Source organism: Monopterus albus, unplaced genomic scaffold, assembly GCF_001952655.1.
Source record: "Monopterus albus unplaced genomic scaffold, M_albus_1.0 scaffold118.1, whole genome shotgun sequence".
NCBI classification, from domain to species: Eukaryota; Metazoa; Chordata; class Actinopteri; order Synbranchiformes; family Synbranchidae; genus Monopterus; species Monopterus albus.
The window spans coordinates 1,187,639-1,199,447 of record NW_018127998.1 but is presented as its reverse complement, the minus strand read 5'-3'; the positions used below and the strand labels follow the sequence as shown (position 1 = coordinate 1,199,447).

At 42.8% G+C, this 11,809-nt stretch overlaps 1 protein-coding gene across 2 annotated transcripts in view; it reads left to right on the top strand.

Annotated features, from left to right (window-relative positions):
- emilin3a (elastin microfibril interfacer 3a) overlaps window positions 1-8,996 on the top strand; it is an 11,360-nt gene extending 2,364 nt beyond the window's left edge. The window contains exons 3-6 of one of the 2 annotated variants that reach the window (XM_020611791.1): window positions 5,329-5,637; window positions 5,767-5,886; window positions 6,035-6,540; window positions 6,751-8,996. In XM_020611791.1, the coding sequence (XP_020467447.1) occupies window positions 5,486-5,637; window positions 5,767-5,886; window positions 6,035-6,540; window positions 6,751-8,630 (2,658 nt within the window). In that variant the 5' untranslated portion in view covers window positions 5,329-5,485 and the 3' untranslated portion in view covers window positions 8,631-8,996. Of the gene's footprint in view, window positions 1-5,072; window positions 5,638-5,766; window positions 5,887-6,034; window positions 6,541-6,750 lie in introns of both variants that reach the window. The other variant, XM_020611789.1, reaches the window with a different exon arrangement.
- Window positions 8,997-11,809: the final 2,813 nt, after the last annotated feature.

Sequence of the window (11,809 nt, the reverse complement as noted above, 5' to 3'; positions counted from 1 at the left end):
TGAGGCTGAGATTATTGTCCTTGCACCAAGACACCAGACCGGCCACCTCCCTCCTGTAGGCCGCTTCGTCCCTGCCAGTGATGCGATCTATCACTGCAGTGTCGTCCGTGAACTTCAGGATGATGTTGTCTTTGTGGGAGGTGACACAGTCGTGGGTGAACAGGGTGTAGAGGATGGGACTGAGGACACATCCCTGTGGGGTGCCAGTGTTTGTAACAATGCTGGCTGAAGTCCTGTTGCCAATGTCAAAGTCCAGGACCCAGTCATAGAGGGTGGGGTGCAGACCCAGTGTGGGCAAATTGTGGGTGAGTTTGTGGGGGAGAACTGTGTTGAAGGTGGAGCTGTAGTCAATGAAAAGTATCCTGATGTAGAAGTCTCCATTTTCCAGGTGAGAAAGGGAATAGTGGAGGGCAGCCCCGATGGCATCTGAGGTGGCCCTACTGGGCCAGTAGGCATACTGCAGGGGGTCCAGAGGTCCAGTATACTGCTCTGAATGCGGGCCAGCACCACTCTCTCAAAACACTTCATAATAATTGGGGTGAGTGCCACTGGCCTGTAGTCATTCAGGCAGGTGACCGGGCTCTTCTTGGGAAGGGGGACAATGGTTGTGGTCTTAAAGCAGGTGGGAACGATGCTCTGGCTGAGGGAGAGGTTGAAGATGGTGGTGAGAACATCAGCCAGCTCACTGGCACATGCCCTGAGAGCCCTCCCAGGGATGTTGTAGGGTCCTGCTGCTTTGCAGGGGCTGATCAGCTGCCTTTAGTTTTAATGTTTATTAACTAAGGATGTCTTCTCAGTTGTTTTCATGGTCATTACACACTGAACCAGAAACTTGTTGATTGTATTATTTTTAGTCCAAACAATAAAAACATTAAGCATATATCATTAAACATATTCTAATGTGATGCTATTCTCTGCTAATACCTTTACCCATTTGGCAGGAGGAGGATACAAACTCTGGTGGCCGGTTTTCCATTTACATGAATAGTCGACACAAGGGGGCAGTGTTGACACACTGTCCTCCATGATGGTGCTGTGACAGTATTGTTCCCTATCAAATTTAAAAGCCTTTTACAGTTGGTTATATAGCAACATACAACAAGTTCAGAGAGGATGTAAACAATATATATGTATGGGATATATGGACTGGGGAGTCAAAAGGTTTTGCTCCCATGCAGCATACATTCTCTTCTTATATTCTTATATATTTTTATTATATTGCTGCACTTGCTGCTTAAAGTGCTTTAGATTTTGTGTTACTTATTTATCTACTTTATATTTCATTTGTATTTTGTGGCATTCATGTGGACGTAAGAAGTAAGAATTTCATTGTACAGGGAAACGTGTTTCCTAACTGTGTATATGACAAATAAACACTTTGACTTTGACCTAGTGGCTTAATTTAGTAAGAAATTAATTTAGACATTTTGCAAAATGTGGACCAAACAATAAAATAAATGATTTAAAAAAATAAAAAGTAAAGTCAGCACTGGGAGGTGTCTTTAGGCAACTGTTAAAAAAGTTGAACTGCATATTTGAGGAAAAGCATTTAGGAATTTATCAAGAACAAAAGAAAACACAAAAAGGATCATGGCAGAAAAAAATCTTTAACACTTCAAAAAAGCCACTTTGAAAACAATAAGGGTTTTGCAGCACAAACTATACTTATGGAGGCATGTTGCTGTGCGTGTGTTGGCTGTCTCCAGATGTGTACGCACTACCATGAGTCTGTCAACAGTAAACACACTGAACTCAGCGTGATGTCCAATTACTCTTGTTTGTTGTTTAGCTTGGCTGTGAATATTCAGGAGCGGATACAGGCTGCTCTAAAGCAAACAACTAGTGGTGCAAATCTGACAGTCCAGATCTACATTTAATTTAATTTCCTCTTGAACTCTCCTATAGGTAATCTGATGAAGAAACCTGGACATGAACTAATGCACAAATGCATGGTGCACTTTCTCCCTGTCAGGTTACAGCTACTAATAAATGAACATACAGGATTCAGACATTCATATAATTTGGGTCGCACAGTGTTCAGATTAAGGATTTCTCAGGCTCTTACAGTAGAACCTATTAAAAAATATATAAACCTTTCAAGCTCATGTTCCAGCTCATTTGTTAATCCATGCAAGTTCAAACAAATGCTGAAAATGGTATGTAAATATTATATGAGCCCGTGCTGTTGGGAGAGCACTGCAAAAGCCACACAGTCCAGTAAGACTCAAAAACCAAAAACACATAAAGAGATTCACAGACCAGCTCAGAATGTTGACCGCTGGTGTTAAAACACAAGAGTCACAAAACAAAACAAAAAAAAAGGATAAACAAAAATCTATATGTTGCACAAATGTTCAAAGACATATATATGGTGTTCCCCACTCTTATCATGAGCAGACAGGCTCACCCCCTTTTGGAATGAACGGCAGACGTACATGAACAGATTATAAGTGTTATGACAGGCAGATGAATGGAGGCTAAAACAGTTGTAAACGTGTGACGCCATTAAAGGGAAACTGGGTGGAGCCACCACAGGCCTGCAGAATAAGGCTGTGCTTGTTTCACAGGGGCAGAAAGTCCGAGCCTGTGCACTCTACAGCATATTTTATGTGATACAATGAGAGCTTGTTTACAAATCAAGGAGTAAAAGAGCTCACTGAGAATATGTTAACACACACTGCTCTGAACAGGGTGTTTCCAGGTGAACAAGCTGGGGCCTGGTACAAACAGGATACAGGAAAGGGGCCTGCTTCTAAAAAAGGGTCGATCACAAGTAATGGGCACAGTGCAAGTCTTGTTAAAGTGAAGTTACATTACAATGGTCACAGCAAAACCTTTTCAACATGTGGCTTAAACGGTGGTCCCTACATAGACATGTAGCTCAAAGTGCTGGGACCCTCACACCTCACTGAAACAATGCTCTACTTGTTTTGAAATTAAAAACTCTTTTCTCATGTATACCTGCATGCACCTGGAACAAAACAGAGATATCGGAAAAAGAGCTGAATTCTTAACTTGTTCTACAAAGATCTCTACAAAATCCTAGTACCCAGAAGTGGTGGTAAATAAATGGATTGTAGTGATTTTAACTGAGCTGGAATTGAATGGAAGGAAAGTTTGAATGGTGGAAAAGGGAAGACTTCAAAACAGAGACAAGCTGCGGACCAAATGTGACCAGTCATAGCACATGTTGCTTTCCGAATAGACTCCGTGGTCATGTATATGTACTGTTACAGTAGGTAGCTGGGCCAGTGGTTCCCAACCCAGATGCCAGTCAAGATAAATCTGATGGGTTGTAAAATGATTCATGGCAGAAGAAAGAAAATATTTTTCTCACTTCTCTGATTTTTTGCTTATTTAAAATATTGGATAATTTTACTAGTATTTGAGAAGTTTAGAGAAAATGTGTCTGGTGGAAGTGCAGACTTCCTGTAAAAACACCTGAAGTTTCACAAGGAGCCCTCGATGACACACTGCTCTTTTTTGTAAGGGGCCATGAATAAACATGGTAATCGTTAGCAATGTACTGTATTTAATCATCTGTGCCGTTGTTGTTGTTGTTGTTGTGTAAAATCTTAATTTGAAAAGTAACTAGCAGCTCCAGCTGTCAGATAAATGTAGTGGATTAAAAAGTAAAAAATATGTCTCTGTGAAATGTAGACAGATAAATAAATATTCAGCACCTTAATATTGTATTTAATAAGGAGGTCCTGGGCGTCATATCTGGGGTTTTGATTTCGACCCTTAGGTCCAAAACAGTTCCATTAAACTGATTGTGTTGAATACATGCAGCTAAAATGTTTAACTTTAAGTGGAAAGTGTCCTAGCAGTGGCTGCCAGGCTTCCACACCCAGGGCGGTGAACTTACTCAGCTGTACAAAGACTTGTGTTGTGAATGAATGTGTGGGCTTGTGCAGGGTGTGTACTGCCTTCAACACAGGGTATTTGTTTTATTGTTCCTGTAGGTTTGCTGTTAGGTCTGTGTTTAGACTGTGGCACTGTGCATGTGTGAAGTAAAAGACCCCAAGGTGTTTCACAGATTTCACTTTGGAGCTCAAATGACTCCAGCAGGATCATCACACTTATAAAAAAGGTCAATATGAACTTCATACAATATTTGATCATTTGTTTTTATGTATTTTACTGCGTGAATTGTTTAATTTAATTTTCTGGATTCAGCTTCTCAAGTGTTGCTGCTTTCCTCTTTTCTATCGATAAGAATTAAAGTGAATATTCTTTGGTTCTGTACTGATGGATGGTCTGACATTTGAAGACATCACCTTAGCAGTGGTGGAGTGTTACTAAGTATATTTACTTGTGTATACCTTGAGTATCTAGTTGAGTATTTCCATTTTATTTCACTTCATACTTCTACTCCAGGAGGCAAATGAGGTACTTTTTTACTCCACTACATTTATTTCACAACTTTAGTTATTAGTTAATTTGCAGATTCAAATAATCAACTAATATAATTTGATATATTTTTATAGGTTATGCTACCCGGTAGTATATGAGGTATTAGTAAAGTAGTAAAAGGGTGATGGGGAGCACTGGCATATAAAACTACTATTGATGAATGTTGTTTGTAACTTTATTCATTTATTCACAGCGTTGGCCAGGTTTGGACATTTTGGTGTGTCGTGTCCCAGTAGGCCTTGTCAGTGTGACAGTGAGCCAGCACGGACGCTGAAAGCAAAGGAGATAAATGAAATTCACCTATCATTAATTTTTTATTACTACACCCATGCTTTTCCTTCTGTGACATGTCAAAATGACTTATGTGGAAAAAGGCATATACATTTAAAGCCTTTACAAAATACAGGGTAACTGTTCTTCACACTCTGAAGAACAAATAAATAGCTGTGAACTATATCCACTTATCATCTTGGATTGTTTTTTATTTTCACCATTACACTAAAAATGGTTATTTTGGTAAAGACCTGGTGTTGATGCTCCTGAGGTGCCACTGATTTTCCGTGATGTCACAGCTTATGAGAGTTTCTATAAAGTAGAGTGCTACAGAAATACTACCACTGTAGTTGTGAAGGTGAGGGCTCTCCTCTCTCCCCCAGTGTCATGCTGGTGCTACTGGTGAGGAGGCTGAGTGGGAGGGGATATGCAGATGGTCCCAGTGGAGCCCTATTAGTGGCGTGTGTAGTCCGCCAAACTCACAGTGGACTGTTGTCACCCTGACAGAGTTTACCACACCCAGAGCCAGCGTCAGCATTCACAAGGTGACACTGTGCTTTGTAGCACGACCACAGACTGAAGTCTTTTTGCTAATGTTAAAAAAAATTGTGTTTTTTGAGTATTCTTGTTTTGTCACAGGGCTGATGATTCATTCATTTCCATATCAAGTGAACGAAGTGGAGCATTTAGGGCATTACTTGCCCTTGATGGAGGAATAATCTCTTCTTCTGTGGGATCACCTTTACGTCAGTTTGAAGACTTTGTTCACTAAGCTTTGACGTGTGGATATTCAGGAATGCATTTTGTGATGGCTCCGAGTCCTTTTTTGTTCATGGCTCTATTTTTGTCACTGGTTGAAACCAAGTTCTACAGACCATTCCACTTTAACCAGTATAATGCTGGGCTCAGTCAAAACCAGGACCAAAGGAAACCCACTAGCAGACACAAGTAAGTTCTGCCTGTCTGTCTTGTGCTCTTTTGCTTTGGTTGACAAAATCTTATATTTTGAAGCCAACTAGAAATGATATTTACATATGTGTCCACATTCTGTCGTTTTTTTTTCTCTCCTCCTCACAGGAACCACTGTGCATATGTTGTCGAGAAGACAGTTTCCTTCACTGTGCAGGATGGGGCAGCCCCTTATGTAAAAGCTGAGTACAACAGGTGTTCCTGGAATACAAAATGTCCAACTCTGCTGTGAGTAAACAACAACCCTTATTGTGTCTTGTTGACATTTAACTCATGATCTGCCTTATCATAAAATACAATTTGGATCATAATGCTTCAGGGTGCAAAATTCTGTCATCAAGTATAATCCAGACTAATAGTTGGTTGTTCTTCTCAGGTATCGTCAGCTGTACAAACCAGTCTACAAGGTGGCACATAAAATGGTCACAGAGCTTGAGTGGCGTTGTTGCCCTGGGTACTCTGGATATGACTGTATGGAAGGACCAAGACTTTACCCCATGAAAATGCTGCCACCATTCAAGGGCCCACCAATAAAAGGTCCACAGTTTAAGGGCCCACAATACAAACGCCCCATGCTTAAAGGTCCCATGTTCAAGGCTCAACCAGTTAACCCAGATGTGAAAGCCAACCCATGGAGTCAACCCACTAGCAGTTTTAACACATACCCATTGCATTACTTTGGGCCTCCAAGGTCCTCCTCCTACTCAGATGTGTCCTTTGAGCCTTATCCGTCTGAGCTAGATGCAATGCCAGACCACCAGGAGCCACCCCGCACTGAGCACAACCAGGAACATGAGCAAAGTCAAGGACCAGAGGAACAAATGCCAGAGGAAATCCATCCTCCATTCTCTGGTGGGGAACAGCGTGAGGTTGAGACCACAGGTGTGTCCTAACACTGAACTCCACACTAATTCTAACACTGGATAAGTGACAGAACCTTTTTCTCACAAAGCATTAGAAATGATTTGGGCAATGACAGACTGACACAGATTTTTCTTATTAATTTGACCCCAATTCAAACAGCAGTCACACACAGGCACAAAGGGTTGTTGTATTTTTCCTAATGTTAACACGTTTTCCTTCTCTCTTTAGGTCAGGCTCTAAATAGTGAGACAGAGGAACGAATATATCAAATAGAGGAGGATGTACGACATCTAAACCAGGGTCTGGAGACCCTGAGGGGAACTGTGAATGGACTGGAGGAGAGTCTTCGAGCCTCACTGAAAGAAGATGCCAACAGGATGCTGTCAGCTCTACTCTCTGCTGCCCCTGGTCCTCTTCCCGCTCCAGCTGTAGTCTCTAGTCCATCCGCTGTAGGGTTTGTAGAGATTCCTATGGGACACCCTGAGATGGAGAGCCTAGATGGCAGACATGTCTTTCCAAGTCTTTCAGAACTGAATGGAAGGGTAGAAGAGCTCAGGTCAGAGCTGCAAGCCAAGACTGCCGAGCTGCAGGACCTCAAAGCAGCAGTGACAGGACATGATGGAGCTCTGAAGAAGATGCTGCATAAAGAGGGAGGGGCATCGCCTGCCACTGGGTTTGGCCAAAGTGCTATAGAAAAACTGATGGATGCCAGACTGAATGCAGCCAGGACAGAAATTCTTGGTGGGTTTGAGAAGCGCATGGAGAGTGCCGAGGACCGATGTGAGGAGAGAGCTGGGGATGTGCATCGTCAGTGCCAGAGGGAGCAAGGTGAGAGGCAGGAGCAGATGGAAGATGCTCTGCAGGAAAGTACCACTGACTTGAGAACACAGCTGCGAAACCTCCAGGCACAGCTCCGTGATTTAGAGACTACAGAGACCTGCTGTGGTAGAGTGAGCGGACTAGTTGAAAGGGTGCAGCTGTTAGAAACATCAGTGGCAGGCCTCAACCAGTCCCAGGGACACCTGAGAGTGGAACTGGGTAGGCACAAGGACCACATAGAGGGAATGTTGGCGGGGCGTCTGGATTATGTAGAGGCCAAGCTGAACCTGACTGGGCAAACAGGACCGAGCCTGGAGGCCAGAATAGATGAGAAACTAAGGGTTCTGGAGGGCCGCTTACTGATGGCTTTGGAGGAGCTAGGAAATGCCAGTGTCCCCTCGCTGCTGGAGGGTCATGCTGTTCCCACTTTGGAGACACAGCTGGAGTCTCTCCGAGGGAAACTAGAGGTGGATGTGGACAGAGTGCAAAAGCATCTGAACAGCCTTGAGATTCTCTGCTCTTCTTCCCGTTCTACAACTCAAAATCTATCTGCCACCCAGGCAGACTGGGCTGGGCCAAGTGCTAACCTGGCAGAGGAGCAGATTGTGAAGGAGGCACTGGATGTGCAAGATGACCGTTTGAACAGCCTCAATGTCACACTGCAGAACATCCTGAGACGCCTGACCCTCAGGGAACAGCAGGAGGCAACAGAAGGAGAACTCAAATTTCTCAAGTTTAATGTCACCTCAACTGATCACATGTTAAGGGGCCTCCAGGACTCCGTGAGGAAAGCTGTCCACCAGGTGGGTCAAGCCAACAGCACCTGGCATGAGAGAGAAGCTCGTCTGGCCCAGCAGATAAAGGGTGTGGTCCAGCTGGTTGGGCATCAGGCTTTCATGCTCGGGGCAGGTGAGCGCAGAATGACCCGACTTAGGGGTGAGCTGCAGGAGATGAAAAGGCAGCTAGCAGAGGAGGTTCGGGTCTGCCGGAGCACAGCTATGGGGGTCCAGAAAGAGGTAACCAAGGTTGGGGGGCGAGTTGCCAGTGTGGAGGATCAGTGTAAGGGCCTAAATTACTTGGCAGAGGACCTGGAACGAATCAGAGAGGAGTTGGAGAGACAATCAAGCGGGTTTCTTCTGCAAGTAAATGGCACTCTCTCCAGCCATGCTCAGCAGCTGACAGAACTGAGAGGAGAACTCAGAAACTGCACCTCCAAAGTAGAGCCAACACAACAGAGTTTAGAGCGGGAGGCAGAGCCAAGACGAGGGGACACCTTCTCTTTGAATTAATTCAATTTATAAGGACAGTATTTTTTTTTAAAAGGTGAAAAGTAAAAAAAAACTCCATCTTATTATTTGAATTGTAAAATACAAAGGTTTTAAACCTGCACTGAAATAAAGATGGTTCTCGTGAGCTTACAGTACGAAATGAAAATGGCAGCTACATACAACTGCACTCAACACAGAATCTTGAAACTATATGATAAAGGTGCTAAGATGAAATGTTTGTTGTAATGGTCCTTTATTTAGAACATCAGTGATTGACTGCAAAGCTTACAAAAATGTTTATATGAACAGCTGTTTAACAATGTTTACATGTTTTATTGAGCTGATTTTCTTTGTCTAGACTGAAAGTACCAAGATATTATGTTTTATATGGTTTCGGTTCTCGAGTGTTATTCTCTAATCTAATTGTAATCCTGCATAAAATGTTGCCATTTCAAGATACAAGTCTATATGATTTTATTTCAAGGTATTTCAAGGTTTAATTTCAAGGATTTTCAGGCAATCCAATAAAGTGGTTTCCAAGTGTTTCTTTGCTGTTCATGTTTTCTTTGTTAATAGATGTTTCACAAGAGGTGTTAGATATATAAAAACTTTATTAGGGGCCTTTCTGGTGTCTCAGTAACACCAGCCCTAAATTATATTCAGAAAGAAATCCTGTAAATGATTTAAAATCCACCTTGACAGCCACTCATATACTTGTATCATCAACAGTCAGTTTTCTCTCCTCCACTCTTAGGATTGACTGTATATATGTGTGTTGTGTAAGAGTGAACTGTGAAAAGCAATTTGGGAAAACTCACCTCACATGCATGATTCACGTGTAAAGAAAGTGAATAGCCCAAAGTGTAGAAACAAATCAGTATAAGTATAGTGAGAAAGTAATGAGTTATGATGTATATATAGAGGAAGTGGGGTGGGGAGTGGTACTTTGAATCATCAGTAATACTCAGAGCTTGCCTATTTCTCTCTTTCTCTCCTCTTCTCCCTGGCCTGTTGTCACTGTGGGCTTTTCATTCTACATCAGCGAAGCTCTGTGCATCTCCACAATGATAATGAGTGCTTATGCTTTATGAGGGAGTGAGTGCATTTCCACCTGGCCAGATGTGTGTGTGTCACAGAAGAGAAGGGGGATACCTTACCTTCAGTGTGAGCCTGAAACCAGACCAGTGCTCCTCTCTTTCTCTCTCCCCAACCCCTCTTTCTCCATCTCAGTGGCTGGCCAAGCTCCCCTCCTCTGTGCTCTGCTCTCCACCTGGCCTCCATGAGTTTAACTGAGGACAAGTCATTCTTCCCTGAAAAGTAAGCAGCACGGTGGGGGGGCTCCTGGTGGTCTGATGATGCATTTGTTTCTCCAAATTTTATTGTTGCTTTCAGTGGTCACTAGAAGGGGGATTTGTTGGGTTTTCCCTATGTAATAATATTGATAACAGTAAGGTCTAAACCTTAGTTTGTAAAGTGTCCTGAGATGACTTTTGTTGTGATTTGGCGCTATACAAATAAAATTTGATTTGATTTTTGATTTGATTAGAAATGATTAGGAGATAAAGAAGCTAACATGACTCTCAAAGAGTGTTCTGTTTTTCTGTCTTTACTTTTCTGTGCAATGGTCTGATAGTTTTGATTGTTTTCTGATTCTGACTAAAATCTGGTTGTGCTGAAAGGATATTTACTGAAGTGCATTCAGCCAAGGTTCAGATACTATCTCTGCCCATCTCTGGCACCAGGGCAAACACACTGACAGTGTACCTGTCACTGCTTATGAGCTCATGCATGTGGTTATTTTCTTGTTGCACTCAAACACCCTGACATGCCTGTCAGCCTTTAAATGGTTGTTTAATCGCCTCTGTCTACACAGAGAGGCATCACGTGATTCTCAGGACTTTCATGAAGTGCAATAAGGAAGCTTATCACAAACTTACAGATTTCTTGTGATGCTGACAACCACAGTAAACTGCAGATAGATTAATTCAAATCTTTTCCCTAGTAAATTACAGTCATGGTGTCTCCAGAGAGACAGCAACCTTGGGCAAATGGGTCAGGGAAGGACAGGATGAGGCAAAAATGTGAATCAAAAATCAAATAATCGGGTATGTAAACCACATCTGCATGTGATATATGGTCTACCGCCACATCATCATCTTCAGGTCAATGTCACTGTCTCACAGGTGTCAAATAAATTACAGCTGAACAGAAGAGTTGCTCAGCCAGGCTCATGGCCATGATAACAACAGCGTGACCGTTCAGCCAGTCTGACTCTAACCATGGTGAGCAGATAATTATCTAAAATGATTAGCATAATATTGCCATTCACAAAGCTGAACAGCATGAGGGAAAAAACACAGCCACAATAACTGCAAAGCATCTCTTTCTTTCTCCTGTTCACTCAGGTAACAAGTTCTCCTTGTCACATGCCCACCTCCTGGTGGTTGGAGTGTGGTGTTACACATCCCTGTTTGCTGTAGGGCCGTTGGCACAGTGGAGACATTACAGTCCTGAACCTTACAGCACCACCTGCTGCATTGACTGGCATGCTTTCAGCTTTGTCTTACATTGTCTCCCTGTTCACCTTTTGTTATGCACTGCCCTGCACCATCATCTTTCTCTCCTATACTTTCATTCTGCTGACGTCAGGATGTCCAGCACCATGTGTCACCACAAACCAGGACCACCAATGCACATGGTCTCACTGTCAAGGCGAGAGGATGAGCGTGTTGCTTTGGCACCACTAACTTCAGGTTTTGCAGTTGACAGTGTATGATGATTCCCCCCTGTCCCAGCATTCAGCCTTGCATGATGTGCCTTCACCTTCTCTATAGTGGAGCCAGGATCTTTCCCAAACCCTTATTGTTATTATTTTTTTTTTGGTGTTTGAAATTTTCATGAACAGCCCAGAGCATACTTTTTTTTTTATAAGCATCACTTTTTAATGTTGTGTACACTGCCATTTCACTTTAGATACACTTAACCACTGAATTCAATTGTAAACACTTGACTAGTATTTTATTTGAATGTTAATGCTTGTTAAGTATGTTTTCAACACACTGTTCACCCTGGGAAGAGTTTGGTGAGGCCAAGAAGAAGGACTATCGGTCGGCCTTGAAGAAATTCTGGCAAACCATCCGGCGCCTCAGGAGGGGAAGCAGTGCCCTGCCAAAACTGTTTACAGTGGAGGTGGGCAGCTG